This window comes from Miniopterus natalensis, chromosome 8, assembly GCF_054644295.1.
Source record: "Miniopterus natalensis isolate mMinNat1 chromosome 8, mMinNat1.hap1, whole genome shotgun sequence".
In the NCBI taxonomy this organism is placed as follows: domain Eukaryota; kingdom Metazoa; phylum Chordata; class Mammalia; order Chiroptera; family Miniopteridae; genus Miniopterus; species Miniopterus natalensis.
In genome coordinates this window covers 21,978,937-21,997,154 of record NC_142088.1, presented here as the reverse complement: position 1 = coordinate 21,997,154, position 18,218 = coordinate 21,978,937, and the positions used below count along the sequence as shown (strand labels likewise).

Genomic DNA, 18,218 nt, shown 5'->3' with positions numbered 1-18,218 from the left:
TCTCAAATCAATGAAAAACATATATTGCAATAGAATCTAGTGATGAGATCAAACTCATTCCCCATATATTATTCAGAAGCTGAAGTGCTCTGCCTGAGGAATGCCAATCCATTAAAGATGGAAGTCATGCCCTAACTGGTTTGACTATAGTTACAGCGTTGGCCAAGGGCACATACCTCGGTTGCAGGCTCAATCCCTGGCACCAGTTGGGGTGTGTATGGGAGACAACCCATGGATGTTTCTCTCTCTCTCTCTCTCTCTCTCTCTCTCTCTCTCCCCCTCTCCCCCCCCCTTTCTCCCTCCCTCTCCCTCTTTCTCCTTTCCACTCTCTCTAAAAAGCTATGGAAAAAATATCCTTGGGTGAGGGTTTAAAAAAAATAAAAATAAATAAAGATGGAAGTCATATTTTAAGAGGGCATTTACTTTAAGTATTTTGTATATAACATATGAATTTAGATCAATGCTATAAAATTTGTAGAATGTTTGTATCTAATACTGACTGAAAACTTTGGTCTACAGAATCTATTCTTATCTATACACAAGATTAAGTATGGTTGAGGGGATTCCTGGTTACCATGAAATCTGTATGCAGTTTCTAAAGGATTGTGACATATCTTTCATATGAAGTACTTCACTTAAAGTATCTCAACTTAATAAGTTGGCAACATCTACATGTTCTAATGTTCTAAATACCTACAAAGTCTTATTACACTTAGACATTACTTATTTTACCAAAAGCAAATTGTATTTCTAATTTTCTCTGTATTAAAATGTATTAGTTTTTTACATGCTTTTAAAAAACAGCTAACTTTAAAAAGTTGTTTCTCCATCAGAAAAAAACACATCAAAAACTGGACAAGTACTGTATTTTTAATATATGCTTTATATAGCATTTCAAAAGCAAATCTTAATTCAAACCAATACCTTTAAAAAGAAATAAAAAACTCAGTTTAATTTCAAGAGTTTACATAAGGTAGAGAATGCAAACCACACTTTATTATTTTAAAAATGCAAAATGTTATATAATAAATACAAAATAAAGACAGTAATAACTATTATCAAGGGTGATCTGCACTGATGTAATCTAAGTATTCTTTATTAATTACATTTACAGAAAGAATCTCTGTAGGCAAATTTATCATTCATTTTCATGCCCCCACATGGGAAGTGGTAGGTGAATATCTGTAGGAATACAATTTATTGTCTGCTCCTCCACTCAGAAGTAACTGCATAAAAGGAGAAAAAACACACAAATAGAAGTAAAGACAGTTATTTCATCCGATAGCAAACCTAAGTAAATACTGATGATTCTGATTACAGAGCAATTATGGATGAGCAGTTAACCTGCACTGAGAGGTAATACTTCAATGGACTGGTTACACCAGTGTTCACTACTATATTGTAATACAGTATAGGAAAGCTTTAAAGCGATAATTTGAATTTGGTTAAGGTGAATATGCTATTGTACTTTCTATGAAGCATTTGCTAAGTAATTGTTTGGAAAGTAATATAGTTTTACCCATTTAAGAAAATTAAGTATTTAAAGGACAGCACATTAATTGTTTGTGGGTAAATGGATATTACAAATTACCCAAGTAGCCCTAAGACCTATATATTTGAAAAGAATTCTTAGGCAATAAGAGCTTATGCATATACATAAACATAACTAAACTGTAATTCTTTAAACACATTTTATAATCTAGGTTCATTATATAAGATTTTTCTAAATGGGAAATACTTTGACCCAATAGTATAAAATAGCAAGTTCATGGACTTGAAATATTTCATTAAAATACTCATAAGAACAAAATTGCTTTAAAAATTTCAAATTTCAAATTATACTATTCCTAACATTAAAGGACAAGTTTGTTCCTTCTTTGAATGGGATGTGAGATTTTAAGAATAATATTAATGGAAACTTAGAATACAGAATTATAAATATCAGCTATATTGAAACTAGTCTGCAAACACAAACACCAGATTTTTTCTAATGTATTTCCCTCTTCACCAAATAACTAATAATACCTTACCCCTGTGTCTGTCCAGTCCACACTCAGAACTTTGTCTTCATGAGCAGCCAAATCATAGAGAGGAGCCTTACAACTAAAAGATGAAAATGCTGACATGTTATATGCTTTTCATAGTACTAAAACATATATGAATAATCACTTACACTTTCCTAAAAACTTACAGAGTTCACCATACTTGCCTCTATAACCACACAGTATGAAAATTCTGGGTATTTACTTGACCACCTCTCCTGTTTTTCCTGTATCATTAGCAAACAACTGAGACTTACTACAACAACTTTATTCAGGAAAAATGCTATTTATTTATAAAAATTTATAAGTAGGCCCATTTTCATACTTCCTTTACTACTTTACTTTACCCCTACTACTACTACTTTACCCCTGAATCATGGCTTTATATAACCCTTTATCTATCCATCTATATGCGGATAGCTCCCAAATGTAAATATTAGCCGAACTTCTCCCGAGTTTGGTATATATATCCAGTTGGCTGACAGCTGAATGTCTTATGGGCACTACAAATTTAAAACCACCAAAAAACTCTTGATTTTTCCCTTACAAACTTCTTTTTCTACTCTTGCCCATCATAGCAAATGGCACCAATAATCACCCAATTGCTCAGTAAAAAAGAGGCATTATCCTAGATTCCATTTCTATATTCATTTTATGAGCCAATCCTGCCAAAAAGCTATCCTCAGAATATACTAAAATCCAACGACTTACCTCTAATGCTATCCCCCATAGTCCAAATCACTGTTCTCAGTTTCTTGAATTATGGTATTAGCCTCTCTGCTTTCATTCTTTCTCCCCTGCTCAAAAACCTCCAAAGCCGCCCTCCTCACACTTAGAATGAAACCCAAATTCCTTACCGTGGTCTACAAAGTCCTACTCAATATAACCACTACCTGACTCATGTACAGCCACCCTCCTTGCTTACTCCACTCTGTCAACACTGGCTCTCTTGCTATTTTGTCAGTATGCAAAGATTTCCCCACCTTATTCGCTTTTCCCTCTGCCATCATCTGTGCATGGCCCATACCTTCACATTGTTCAATTCATTATTAGAATACTACTTTCAAAGAGAGGCCTTCCCCAAAGAAGTGCTGCTACTCTGCTTTATTTTCTTTGTAGTCCTTAACTACTATTATCAGAAACTCTATGGTAATTGCTAAAGTAAAGTATCCAATTAAAACGTAAATACCTTCTAGATATTAACAAATCATCTATCATAAGGTAGTATAAGGATGTTAGAAAGCAGATTTAAGGTAAATAACAACAAACATGTATTTGGTTAATGCCTCTCCATCCTACCAAAGTATGTAAATATATTGTGTATGCATTTTATTGGGGGCACTCTGCATATACTAGTATCGTAGCACTAGCCCATGAGTTAAAAAAAATCTTTAATATCTGGCTATCTTTTTATTAACATCTAATTTATAATTTGATCACAGTTCCATTTATTCAGAGACCACTGGCCTACTTCTATAGTTATATTTCAAATTCTTTCAGGCTGCAAAAACAACATATTAACATGAAGAAGATAGATGCCTTTGATCCTGGTCTTTCTTTTTGATACCAATATTTATCATTTCAGTATTTATTTCATTTTCTCTGTGTAAACAGGCAATTGATATATTTCTTTTGTGGATTTAAATAGGATATACCTTCTTGTATCCCACAGCTTGACAATGTTATCTAAAGAACCTGAAATCAGCTGCTGCTCATGGGTAGGAGACCACTTTACTGCTGTGACCCAGCCTGTATGTGAGGTTAGGGACAGCGACACCAAAGAACCATCTGAAGAAAGCAAAAAAAAAATAAAAACAATTATTGAATTTTAGAAGTGGGCAGAACAAATCTAAAAAGAAAATATGTAGAAAAGTATCTTTTTATACACATCTCTAGTGAGAAGAGAAATTGATGTTATTTACACATATTTTTCCTTCAGTGGTTTCCATGACTCACCTTTAGTTCGGGGATCCCACAGTCTGATATGCCTATCTGTGCTTCCAGATGCTAAACGTTTACAAAGTGGAGAGTAGGAAATACAATTAAACACTTTATTTCCTGTCTGAAAAAATAAAAAGGAAAGGACATTTCACCGTGGTGGGTTAAATGTAATCATCTCTAGAAGCTTATCATTTAAAAGCTCAAAGTTAATCAGAGAACAACTGAAATTATCTCTTACCAAAGTTGACTTAAGACTGCCAGACTCAACATCCCACACTCTAATTGTGTGGTCCCAGGATGCACTGCAGATTTCTTCAGCATCTGACCACAGAACTGAGGAAATTGCTTCCTTGTGGCCAGATAGGGTCACTATAGGCGTCTAGAAATGAAAGACACCCAAAAGGTAAAGCATTTTCAGTTCAGAGTAATTGAAACTAATAGTAGCTAGTACTTCTGAAGCCCATGTGCCAGATATTTTGTCAGGTGCTTTGGCTTTTATATCCTGCTTATTTCTTCTTTATAACAATCCTCCAAGACAGATACTTATGTTTTAATTTTGTAGATGGAAGTACTGAAGCTGAGAAAGACAACCTACCCAAGGTCATACAGCTTATAATCTCAAAGATACTATATGAAGTTTAAAAACAGATAAAACTAATCTAGGATACAAGTCCCAACAGCGATTACCTTTAGGGTCTACAGATTGCCAGGGAGGCTAGGGGAGTCTTCAGGGTGTTGATAATTCTCAATGTTTTGATTTGGATAGTGATTACTTAGGTATACACAATTGTGAAAATTCACTGAGCTGTATCCTTAATTATATGTATGCCAAACTTCAATTAAAGGTAAGGCCAAAAAAAAAAAAAGCTTCCTTCTATGTAAAGAATTTTTATAATTCAAGAAATTATCTTCTCAGATATATTCTTTACCAGTTGCAACATCAAGGATATGCATCAATAAATTACAATTGGCACAATATCCAAAATGCAAGGAATTTGTCCTACTAGACTAAGTGATACGGAAGCTGAGTTGCTGCCAGATCATTCCTCTTGCAATTTAGCAGTTCATGTTTAAATGCTTTAAATTGTAAATCACTACTGCCAGTAAGTGCCACTGTTTATTGCATTTTATGTGAGTTTGATGAATCATTTATGATCACACTTTATTACTCATTTTCAATAATTTTTATAAGGTACCTTATTGGTGACTACAAGGGGTAATGTGCAAATGTGTGCTTCATTTACTGCACGTTCATTACAGCTGTGAGAGAATGAATGAAAAAATGCTTTTCTAAACCTGACTCAGTGTTGTCCTTCTCATTAAGTATATTAACATATTACCACAAATATCTTTCTAACAGAACAGGAATATGGGTGAAATTCCTGAGTTTGATTTAATTGGATGTAGTAACTATAAGATGAAATCAAAACCTCAATTAAACTCTTAGTTTCTGGTGATTTAGGATATACCCCGAGCATCCCTAGTGAGAATTACATCCTCAGTGTACGAAACAATCATTATTAAACAGTTAGGTAATGAGATGCTTCACTTAACTTTAACAACGGAAAGATCTTACTTCAAAGTGTACCATGAGGTCAAATAAAGCAGCTAACTAATCAACCTGCCAATCTGTAAGCCTGGCTCAATGCTACTCCATTCAAAGACTCAGATAAATGTAGTATAGTACAGGAGGATTTCTAATGAAAATTTACAAATCTACTGAAAGGAAATTTAATTATGGTTCCAGCAGCAAGGTGAGACAAAAGGAAATTTAAGTAGGAAAGAGTATAATAAATTATGTTTGTCATTACAGACCTAAGCCAAGTATAGCAGTTCTCATAAATACTTACCCTTGTTAGTCCCAATTGCTCTGTTTTCTGTTTCTTTCTTGGTCGATTTGTGGATTCCTCCATTTCATCTTCTTCATCTGTAGGGACTGTATCATAGAAAATTAGATTTGATATTTTAAAAAATTATGGTAAACATTAATTGCAAACAGTCTCAAAGAATTCTTCCATTTCTGGGTATATATTATCTCAATTGGCTGGGGAATAAATAGACATTCCGACTTATTTTGGATACAGAAAAACAATTCCCAGGTTATCAGTCTTCCAGAAGGAAGTAAAAAGGAAAGTATATTAAAATCCTAGAACCTAACCAGTTTGATATCTTACTACGTCTTTAAGATCATTATGAATATTCATTACTTTACCATATCTATGAAAAATTGTTTACTGTTAGTTGACCAGATTGTTTTTATATTATGAAGAGAATGCCATGAGATAAACACATAGTAAAAGGACATACATTCCAGCCACGTTTATTCTACGTACTATTTTACTTTTCTAACAATGAATTTAAGTGTTTCATAGATAGTTATTTTTTGTTTGATTAAAAAAAAAAAACTTTGTTACACATCATTTGACCAGGTAGCAAACCCCAGATGGAAAACCATATATTTTAATGTTTTGTAATTATTTTATGAATTTAAAGTTTTTCCCAAACTAGACTATAAATGCCTTAAGGGTAACAACCAATATATATATCTCATTTACCCAGAACTATCAAAAAATTAAATATTCCACAAAGGGGAAAATTTCTAAACAAGCCACTTTCTGCCTCAAAACCGTTATTTACGCATTTTTGGAATATCTACTAAAGTGGATTATTTATTTTCTGCCATCTTACACATAATCATTTAAAACTCTTCAAGCTTCGTAAACTGTATTTAGGGTATTATGTTGTAATATAGCAATTACTTCAGAAATAACAGAGGTATTCTCATCTGTTTACCTGTGCAATAAATAGTTCTAGACTACTACTTTAAAATTTTAAATATTGTGGTTTCCCCTGCCTTTTTTCTTCTTTCAGTGTCTTCTTACTACTATAAAGGCACCTTACTCTGAGAGTTGTTCTTCCCCTTCCTCCTCTAATTGTTTCTTCTAATCTATGTTTTCCAAGTAAGAACTTTGGTAAAACTGTATTAAAAGTTTTTTGGTGTTTTTAAATAAGTCAGCTTAAGTATCAAAATTACTCAGAAAGTATTTTTATTTCCAGGTCCCTGAATAAGAGAACCAGGCAGTTATGTCCCATTACACCAAACATGTTATTGACACTTGCAGTATTTCAGTAAATACAGGCATGGTGAGGTAGGAAAACATTTTGAAACACAAAGTAATATACTATTTTTTTTTTATACTATGCTCCTTTGTGTCCTACAAAGCCCTGGACCTTTTTTTTTTTGTTTTTTTCTGGTAAAATATGGATTAAAAAGAACTCTTTCAATGAAATTCTTGAAATATCATTAATAAGTCAAAGTAAAAGAAATATTTTTATTTACCTGTAGACCAGATCTTCAGCATCTTATCCCAGGAGCCACTGCAAAACTGAACAGATATATATGAAAGGAAAGAGTTTGTAATATAATGCATTATATTATTTTCCTTGTTTTTTTCTATTTAATTTAAAACCTTTACTTTGCTCAGAAATCCTTACTACTATGGTATCACCTGCCTGTCTTCCTGGTCTCCTGAAAGTTATACTTTCAGTGTCATGGCAACTGAAGGAGCTGCCATTCTTCTATGGCCTGGTGCCCTGGCTGTGGTTGCTTAGAACAGGGAGTACAACTGACCTCCACTATGCCAATAGGTCTCTTTCTCCTTCAGGACCTTTTTTTTAAAAAACTTGTATTCCAGAGAGTGAAGTTAGTCTTTTCCCAGGTACAGATGGTACAAAATGTAAAACCTGAGAATGCTGAAGGCCAAGTTTTATTGCCATGTGGAAAACACCAGTTTGAGGTTCAGAGAGACTAACGTCAACCTGGGTAGATGAGATGGAAGGGTGTGCTGGCCACATTCAAGCCTCCATTCCCTGGTTCCTAAGACCCAAATGCATTATCACCCTGACTGTGACGTGGTGGTTCACTCTTTCCTTGGATCTCACAATCTTTTCTTTCTCTTTTCTTTAAAGAATAGTTTATTGATTTTCAGAGAGAGAGGAAAGGAGAGGGAGAGAAAGAGAAACATTGGTGAGAGCATAACATTGATCGGCTCCCTCCTGCGTGCCCCTTATTGGGGATTGAGTCCGAAACCTGGGCATGTGCCCTGACAGGGAATGGAACCAGCAACCTTTTGGTGCATGGGACGATGCCCAATCAACTGGCAAACCTGCCAGGGCGGATCTCATAATCTTTAAGCTGAAAAAAATTCTAGATGAGTTCCTCTCTCTTACAGCCACAAGACAGGGTACAGTTATTAATTCACTTAAGTTTGGACACGACAGCATGTAAACCTTCTTGAGGGATCAGATATGAATAATCATAAATCTTGGCCCTGGCCAGGTAGCTCAGTTGGTTAGAGCATCCTCCCAATATGCCAAGGTTTCAGGTTCAATCTCCTGTCAGGGCACATACAAAAATCAACCAATGAATACATAAATAAGCAGAACAACAAACTGATCTCTCTCTCAAATCAAAGTAATAATAATAAATCTTTAACTTTGAATGCATCAAATGTCCTCTGTTACACTAACTGGCAAAGAAATGCTGCAGAAACACTTAAATCCAGAACACTTCACAGTGGCTTACAGAACTTTCAAATGGTCAGAGAGTCTGTAATCCCTCGTAAGTCAATACCAGTGTGGCCTTCAGGTTTGTTTCCTTTTAACTAGCTTTTACCATTTTGTCATGACAGAGAAAGTCAGTGATAATAGTAAAACAGCTTCTATTAACACTAACCTTAGTGTATGCTAAGGCTTATTAGATGATGAACTAGACATTTTCAATTGATGATAGCACTGTGAGTAGCTGAAAGATTGAAAATGTTGATCACTATGATTTAAGGTTACATAAAGAAATTGCTTGTTTACCCGATTTCTTAAAATTTCTGCAGTTTAGTTCTAAACCAGATACTCAGACTGAGGAAGTGAATCTCTTTTATTATATGAGTATTTACTTTTTGGTTAGAAATCATATTCTTTAGTCGCCAATTGTTATGAAAGTAGGCCAATCACAATGAATATACATAGAAACAAATTTTTGTATAAGAAGTTCAAAGTCTAACTCAACACAGTACTGATAACATAGCAGCTACTTACTTTAGTTCCTGTGCCATCAACAGCTATAGAATCCACACTTCCAGCATGGCCTCTGCAGCAGTGTAGGGCTTTCACTTTGTTTCTCTCTACGTTCCACTCCCATAAGAGAATAGTCTGATCCATAGAGGCACTCAGTAGTAGGCAAGACAAGTTGTCTGAAGAAAGGAGCACAAGAATAACATGTACGGAAATTTAAAATACACCGTGCTCTGAAACCAAGAACTGAATTTGATGTTGTTGAGAAAAATGTTAAAAAGATAAAAAAGCTGGGGGTGGGGTAGAGAGGGTCAATGGGGAAGAAAAGGGGGACATCTGGATAAAAAAAAAGATTAAAAAGCTCATTATGTCCAGCTTTGAAAAAGAAGCTAACTTACAGTGTAGAGGGATGATTAAAATATACTATAAGAGCTTAACACAATCTTAACTTGGAGAAAAAAAAACCCAAAACATACACACTCTCTCTCTCTCTTATATATGTATTTCCTCACCCAAGGAAATTTATTCCATTGCTTTTCAGACAAAGGGGAACAGGGGGAGAGAAACATCAATGTGAGAGAGACACATTGATTGGTTGCCTCCCGCACTCAGCCGTCCAGAGCCTGTAACCAGTGTACGTGCCCTTGGTTGGAATCTAACACAGGACCCTTTAGTCTGTGGGCCGATGTTCGAACCACTGAGCCAAACCAGCTAGGGCAGAAAATATATATTATCTGATATAATTACCTTTTTTCACCCAGGCCACATCTTTTACAACATCTGTATGTCCCACAATTGTCATTATTGACTTTCCTTCCAAGGACCAGATCCGGGAAGTCTTGTCATAAGAACCAGTCAAGATCCTGTGAGAAAAAAATCTTATGAAATACAAAAAGCAGCTTTTTCAAACCCTGAAATCAATTATATTTCTAAGGTAATGAAAAAGTCAATCTTGAGGATTATACTTTTAAACTCTCCTTTAACATGAAGTTTAAGATTTAAAAACACATTAGAACAGAAGATGTTACATTTGGCTTTTCCTAACCTGCTAAAAATAAAAACATAACTGAGAAATCCTAGATTTCATTTTTACTATTGTTGTAAATACTACAACTGTCAGGAAAGCTAAGCAAGTTGCTTGTAAAGCCTAACAGTCCTTTGTATTTAACCAGTGAAAATCATTAAATAGAAAAACAGTAAAACCACTTAAAGGAAAAATAAAATTAGTAAAAATGTAACTTTGTGTAGTAACTCCAAGGAGACATTCTTTTTTTTCTTTTTTAAAAAAATATCTTTATTGATTTCAGAGAGAGGAAGGGAGAGGGAGAGAGAGAGATGGAAACATCAGTGATGAGAGAGTCATTGATCGGCTGCCTCCTGCATGCCCCCGACTGTGGATCGAGCCCACAACCCAGGCATGTGCCCTGACTGAGAACTGAACCTCAATCTCCTGGATCATACGTCGATGCTTAATCGCTGAGCCATGCCCAGCCGGGCAAGGAGACATTCTTTAAATGTAAGCTACCACTATATACCACTCTTGAGGTGGTTTTTTACAGGTAAGGCCAGTGGCTGTTTGTTCTGAGCCATCCATAATTTCTTGATTCCAGTCTGTCAGTTTTAGCCCTAAAATAACATGATCTGCATCTTCATCATAGCAGGCCAGGAGACATGTGACTACAAAAGGATTTTCCCCCCTCTATAAAACAAATTATATCCTTGGTCTTAAAAGCAACATAAATCAAATAAATGCCCTGACACTTGACCTATTCAGAATAAAAATGTCATGACACAGAAAATTTGCTAATAGACACATATATAGCAAATTATTTTTACAAAGAAAAGAGAAATCAGAGGAGAATACTCCCATCAGGCACTTAAAAAGACTGATGGAGGTGGCATTAAAAACGGGATATAGGAACATTCATTTGGCAATACCATTCCTCTGCCCCTTTGATGGAACTGATCCAGTCATCATGGAATAAGCATTGCTCTGGCTGAGGTGCAGTGTACTTCTCCACATATTCTAGTTCCACCACCTCTTCCTAGTCACAGAGAGAAACCAGAAATCAATCAGGTGGTGCAGTCTTAAACTGGTACATTATGAAGATAAAGGACCCTCAATTTAATATATCTCCTTCATGTTTGTCCCTTTCATAACCCAGAAAATTTGGAGCCATACAAAAGGTGAAAAACTTTATTTGATCTAACAGTATGCTGATTACCATTAAGAAGTATTAATGACCTTGTAAAACTTATAAAAGTGGGGGGGAAAAGAATATAAGAGACTTAAATTATAAAATCACAAAAGCATATTGTTAAATGGGTACAGAGCTTCCATTTAGGATGATGAAGTTCTGGAAATGGATAGTGGGGATGGTTGCATAATACTGTGAACGTAGTTAATGTCACTGAATTATAAATTTAAAAAATGGTTAAAGTGATAAATTTTATGTATATTTTACCACAGTTCTAAAAACTGCCTCCCAAAATTAATTTTACAATGATAAAAGCAATATTAAGAAAAGTTTGAAAACTGGAAAGGGAGAAAAATCATTCCAAATCACAATAACCTTAACTATAAGTTGTTATATGTACATAATCATTTTGTACATCTTTAGAGTACTAAACATGTATTTGCTATTGCCTTTCCACAAATATGAAGGTATCTTTCCATATTCATTCATCTGCATTTCTTGAATAATATACTCTCAGAAGAAAGGACTTCAAACATGAATATATAAAAAACTGAAGCTCAAATTTCTAGGGAGAAAAAAAAAATCAAAAGGACATTGGTTGCTGTAGATTCAGCCTGATTCTAAATGGAGTTTACCTACACTATCTGATAATAACAAGTAAAATAGAGCAGGTAAACATTTGAACTTACCGATGAGATGTTTTCCAGTTCCATGTGTTTGACCAAGGGCATTCGCAGAAACTGGCCCTTGATAAGGAAATCAAACTCCACATGTTTGTGGACCTCTAAAGAAAATGCATAATAAAATCATCACTCTTAGGACCTGAAGTGGTATTGCCAGAGGTATATGACAGACCCCAAAACAAACAGGTACCTATTATCCCAGTGAAGCCTCCGAGTTTCTCCAGAATTTCTCCATGGCATAATCAGGCCATGTATCCCAGTATATTATATGACTTTTAAGAACAGAAACACTTTGTTCTGTTGGTAAAATTGTTTTGTTACTGTTGGTGGTATAATTACTTTGATTTTTAAAAAAATGTTTTATCCTATGAAAAATTTCAAATATATACAAAAGTAGAGATAACAGTGAATCCCCATCCACATCACACACTTTGACAGTTACTACCTCATGGATAATCATCTAAACTCCTCCCTCTACTGCTTTATTTTAAAGCAAACCTCAGGTCTGGTATCATTTCATCTATAATCTTTAGTATGTATCTCTACAATATAAAGACTTTTAAAAAGTCACGTTAAAATATTTTATTCCTTTGACTATCAAATAGCCAATGTTCATATTTCCTTATTTCCTATTTTTACAGTGAGCTTTTTAGAATCAGTATCCAAATTCCACAAATTATATTTGATTAATGTATTTTATAATAATATATCTTATAATCTTTAACAGTTTCTTTATTTCCCTTGCCATTCATTTATTTGTTGAAGAAGCTGGGTCATTTGTCTTTTTAAAAATATTTCTTACTTTCTGGGTTTGGTTGATTACATTTCCAAAGTGTCATTTAACATGTTCCTCTACCACCTACATATCCTGTACATGAGGAAGATCTAGACAATTCTGATTAGATTTCAGGTTTGCCCTTTTTTTGGGACACACACACACACGAGAATACTTACAGTATTATATATTTCAGCAAGCACGTTATCTCACCGTGTCTCTTTTTATGATTAAGATCCACCTCTGGGTTCAGATGATGTCGATACGATCCCACCCATCATGTTCTCTATCAGTCTTTTACCTAATTAATGGTTTTAGAAGCTACCAATAATCACTGCTTAAATCCATTATTTGATTTGGAATTACCATGTGGTAAAAATTCTTCTTTCTGCATTTGTTAGAGATAATCCTTCTGAAAGAATGCCCTCATTGACTGGATTGTTACTTTTTAAAAATCTGAAATCTGAATAAGTTGCACCTTCAACTCAAAAGACAAACCAATGTCCATGTACAAGTTTAGAAAATATTCAAATATTTGGATAACAACAATATGTTGGTATTGCAAAGCTTCTATTGTAAGAATAATTCTTATTCTAGTTCGAGACTTTTTAATAGGTAGAATATATAACATTTTTGAAATTTAAAAAGGTATGCATCAGAATCTCTATACATCCATGATGAAAGACAGAGACTGATAGTAAATGCTATGTGACTATCTCTGAATCAAGAACTACAGCTTGCTAGAAATGAAAACACTGCAGACTCTGTGCCCCTGAAAAGTTGTTCAAAAACATCATCTCAAACTTAACTAGGGTCATCAGAAACATCTGCTTAAAAACATGCTTGCCTTGCGTGGCTGGCATGCCTCAGCAGTTGAGCATCCATCTATGATCCAGGAGATCATGGCTGGATTCCCGGTCTGGGCACATGCGGGGTTGTGGGCTCGAACCCCAGCAGGGGCATGCAGGAGGCAGCCGATCAATGACTCTCTCATCATTGATGTTTCTATCTCTCTCTCCATCCCTTCCTCTCTCTGAAATCAATAAAGATATATATATAAAAAACATTTGCCTCTAAATGGTGTCTCCATCAACAAATTTCATTTTTAAAAATCACACTTTATGTTACTTTCAATTTTTATGTTTAAGTCTATTTCATACATGATTTTACTTTTAAAAAACCATCTTGTTATAGAATATTTCAAACATATGCAAAAATGGAGACTAAACATTATAATAAACCTTCATAAACCTATCATGAAACTCCAGTTATCAATTTATGGCCAGCCTTATTTAATCAATATTGTTGCATACATTGTTTATATTAATTTTATGGGCTAATAACTTATGTTCACACATACCATATGTTTAATATTTGTATCTCTATAAATGTTTTACTTGATACTCTTACATGTTTATAAATGTTTCATCCATTCATTTTATGAATTCTAAATACTTAAAAAAATACCAGTATGAATACTGGCATTTGTTGTTATACAAAGTAAATACTCAAATACTGATACTGCGATTTGTTTTGTAGAAGTACAGCAAGTGAGTCCCAAGCCCTAGATGCTTGTTCTCTGCCTACCCAACTCAGCGCTCTTCAGCAAAATCACAATGTCTTGATTACTTCTACATCACAACTATTATACTAAAATCTTTATTCCTAAATCTCAACCACCTTATCTCCACAGTCTTAAAAACAGATTAAACTAAAATACCTTTTTTTCTGAAAACTTTTATTTCAAAGCATTTTCAAATTATCATGTAGCAGGGAAACCCATATGTTAAAATTTATAAATTTTACCATTATAAAATGCATGCAGTATTATAAAACAAGGCCAAAAAAGGGAAATAAAATTAATGTGATGGAATTTATTGTAGTTAGTGGTATTTCCTAACTTTACTCACCATTTTTGGCCTCCAGCAATTTATTAATGATGTTACTAAGGTCAGCAATTTCAGAAGCTGCAGGGATTGAGAAGGGGACATCATCTACTGCATATCTATAAAAAAGAAATAAAACATCAAGATTAAGTCCACAGACTATTTTAACGAATGTGCATTTATTCATACAACAAACATTTCTTGGGTATCTAACACATGTCAGACATTTGGCTTCATGGGGTAAACAAAATGAATGAAGACATGGTTTCTGTTCTCAGAAAGGGTTAAAGTGTAGTAACCAAATACAATGAAACTATGTAAGAATAATATCATAAATAATATATAAAATGGGAGAACAAAGAAGCCATAGCTCATTTCAACTAGAGAAAAGGATTGGGAGAGTAGAGTCTGGCATTTGTTGTTATACAAAATAAATACTCAAATACTGATACTGTGATTTGTTTTGTAGAAGTACAGCAAGTGAGTCCCATGAAAGAGGGATAGAAAGCAGGAGTGCAGAAAAGCAGGGAGAGCAGCAAAACAATGGATAAAAGTTATTAAATTGCCCACCCAGCCTATTCCAGAAAGTGTGATTTTGCTGTAAATAGCAACCAAAGACAAGACAGACAATAAGTGTTAGAATGTGGAGAAATCAAACCCTTACTCATTGCTGGTGGGGTTCCTCAAAAAGTTAAACATGGACTTACCATTTGATCCAGCAACTCTGATCCTAAGTATATACCCAAGAGAAATGAAAATATATGTACACAAGAAAAACTTGAACACACATGTTCACATCACCACTATTCTTAATAGCCAAAAGGTAGAAAGCACCCAAATCTCCATCAACTGAACAATGGAAACAATGTGGTATTATCCATATAATGGAATATTATTTGGCCATAAAAAGGAATGAAGTACTGATACATATTCCCACATGGATGACTCTTCAAGCCAGTCACCAAAGACCACATTATATAGTTCCACATATATGAAATGTCCAGAACAGACAAATACAGAGACAGAAAGATTAGTTATTGCCTAGGGCTGGGGGAGTGGAAGGACTGGAGTAATAGCTAAAGGGTAATAAAAAATCTTCTGAAATTTACTATAGTAATGGTTGCATAATTCTGCAAAACCACTGAATTGAACACTTTAAATGTGTGAATTCTGTTGTATGTGAATTACATCTCAAAGTTCTTACCAAAAATAAATAGAAAAAGACAAGAAAACATAAATCTCCATAAGCTGAAATTGAAGCTGTATTTGTGGGGAATGAAAGAGTTTCAAAAGATGTTAAGGTGGAAGCTACAGGGCTCATCAAGAAATGCTGCAGTAAGTCTTTTTTTGCCGCAATTGGGGTGGGGGGCTTCAGAGCTTGTAAAAATGTAGATTCTAAATAAGGAGGTCTGGGGTGGAGGCTGAGATTCTGCTTTTTCTAACAAGCTCCCAAGTTATGCTGATGTTAATGGTCCTCAAACTACACTTTTTCGTAAGGCTATAGTTATATATTTATCATGCCAAAAATAGTAAGCAGTTACTTAGGTTCTCCAAAAGGTAACAGAACAAAATTTTCCATTCTTCTTTTCACTTACCACTTGGGTCAGTAAAATGGGGGAGGGGGAGGAGTAGCATGATTCACATGCACATATATGAATATATATATGTAAATTATATAAATATAGATTAATAAAATTATTTTAACCCCTCATTTTACTGACCAGAACATATATTTTTGGAGAACACACACACACACATATATACACATATGACATCTCACGGGTTAAAATACAGTGGTGTATTTCTTAAGACTTCACGTGAATCAACAATAATAAAAATTTCAATTAGAAAAAGTACAGTGGCCATGATATTGCATCATCACATTCCTTGGGAAGTATTGAGACTATGTATATGTACTCATGTGCATTGATAATACAATTCATGTCTATGTAAGCAACAATACAAGGAGTGGATACGATTTACCTGGTCAACTCATAAAGCTACAAACACACCATAAGGCAGAATGAAATTAGGCTTCAAATGAATGCTACAGACCTGGGGACTATTGTTAAAAATGTGTATATATACACATGTATGCACACAGAGGTGTATATATACACACACATACTGAAACACCACTGGCAGAGAGCCTGTAATGACTTGGTCCATTGTTAAATTACATAACACGCTTCATTCGGGAAGCAAGCCTGAAGACCTCTGGCTCCTGTACATTCACAATTTAAACTGTATAGAATCTGAGAAGCTTGGCAGTAAGGAGGTATCACAGGTCTGTCCCTGAGAAATCCTCGAGAGGTACCGCTTACACTTGAGCGGAAAATACGGTCAAGCGAGGAATCCAGGAAAAGAAAAAGAGGGGAGTGTAAAAGTGAATAAAGCAAACACTGGGATCCACAAGGTTATACCGAAGGAGTCATTGGAAAGGACCGCTGGTAGGGGAGAGGAGAGAAGAGAGGAGAGGAGCTTGCTTACTTCTTGTTGTCAGTGAAGAAGCGTGTCTGGAGCTGAGCCATCGCGGGGGGTACACACAAAACTTGCCCACGGAAACGCACGGGGTAATAGTCCGACAGCGGGCTCTCTGGTCCCTTAGGATTACAAAAAGAGGCAGCTCAGGGGAGCACGAGCTGCGGTACGGGGCTGGGATTCCGCTTTCTCCCGTCCGGCCTCCTCACCGAGCCAGACCACGAGGCCCTTCTCCAGAGGCCCAGCCCTCAAACATCAACTACCTATTCCTAGATTTAGGAGTCGTCGATTAGGAAAACATAGTCTTAAAGACGGAGTATCCCTTTAATCTTTTTGCATTTTCATATATTTAGGCCTGTGATCGGGTATGGAGATACAGAAAGGCCCAAATCAAATCTGCTGCTCTCTCGCTCTCGTTTTTTTAATGTAAGAGGGTGTCTTTAGACCCGATACTTCAACCTCCTGGATACTACAACCCCCAGAAAGCAGCGCTTCTCAGACGCTGTAACCACTGGGAATTGTAGTCATTTTTGCCACGCTGCCCTCAGGATATTTTACTTGCATTAAGCCATCCCCACTCCAGCCAGGTATTTATTTTATTTTCTCTGTCTTCAGCTTTAACTTACTAAAGCCGTTCCACTTTTACCACGCATACTCACAAGCAGAACGTCACTAGCGAGATTCTTCGTGGGCTCTCGCCTCTAGCTTCACGCTTTAAATCCAGATGAGAGGAAGGAAATACAAAAGAAGGAGGAATCGGACTCGAAGCCGACGACGGCGGCCGATAGGGGTCTTACCTCACGCTACCGCGCTGCGCGCTCGGAGGGGACGCGCCTGCGCATTGCGCTGGTCTCCATGGCGGGGCCTCGGAGCCAAGACGAGGTTGAGTAGACTCGTTTTGAATTTTCTCCCCTCTGCTCCAGCACTTTGTGGACTTCCCTCCTCGCCCTGTAGAGCTCTCGGCGGCGGCGGGACTGGGGGAGTTGGAGGTTTGACAGAGCTGGCTGCGCGGACGGACCGGACGCTACTTCCCAACCCCCCCTTTCTTCCGCCTGCCTCCTGCACCCATCACCTGCTGACCCTCCCGGTCCCTAAGCAACCGCTGGCCCCCGCCCCTGCCGCAGCGGGACCCTGGGGGCGCC

General features: G+C 35.9%; 1 protein-coding gene across 2 annotated transcripts; it reads right to left on the bottom strand.

Moving 5' to 3' along the window:
* Positions 1-849: 849 nt before the first annotated feature.
* WDR12 (WD repeat domain 12) lies at positions 850-17,890 on the bottom strand. 2 transcript variants are annotated; one of them, XM_087819662.1, is made up of 14 exons: positions 17,874-17,890; positions 17,086-17,198; positions 14,620-14,714; positions 11,941-12,035; positions 10,992-11,098; positions 9,801-9,916; positions 9,078-9,232; positions 7,324-7,369; positions 5,834-5,919; positions 4,222-4,362; positions 3,999-4,104; positions 3,698-3,830; positions 2,031-2,103; positions 850-1,226 (listed from the first exon to the last, which is right to left on the bottom strand). In XM_087819662.1, the coding sequence occupies exons 2-14, from the start codon at positions 17,124-17,126 to the stop codon at positions 1,149-1,151; spliced, it is 1,272 nt and encodes a 423-aa protein (XP_087675788.1). In that variant the 5' UTR covers positions 17,127-17,198; positions 17,874-17,890; the 3' UTR covers positions 850-1,148. The 2 variants fall into 2 exon arrangements, with proteins under 2 accessions (XP_087675788.1, XP_016064363.1); XM_016208877.2 differs by lacking the exon at positions 17,874-17,890 and adding an exon at positions 17,736-17,822.
* Positions 17,891-18,218: the final 328 nt, after the last annotated feature.

Excerpts from the sequence above, each read along its gene's own strand:
- WDR12 (XM_087819662.1), bottom strand. The coding sequence starts at position 17,126 with ATGGCTCAGCTCCAGACACGCTTCTTCACTGACAACAAGAA. Across the intron at positions 12,036-14,619 it reads ATTGCTGGAGGCCAAAAATG|AGGTCCACAAACATGTGGAG; the intron begins GTGAGTAAAGTT and ends CATTTTCTTTAG. Across the intron at positions 11,099-11,940 it reads AACTGGAAAACATCTCATCG|GAAGAGGTGGTGGAACTAGA; the intron begins GTAAGTTCAAAT and ends CTCTGTGACTAG.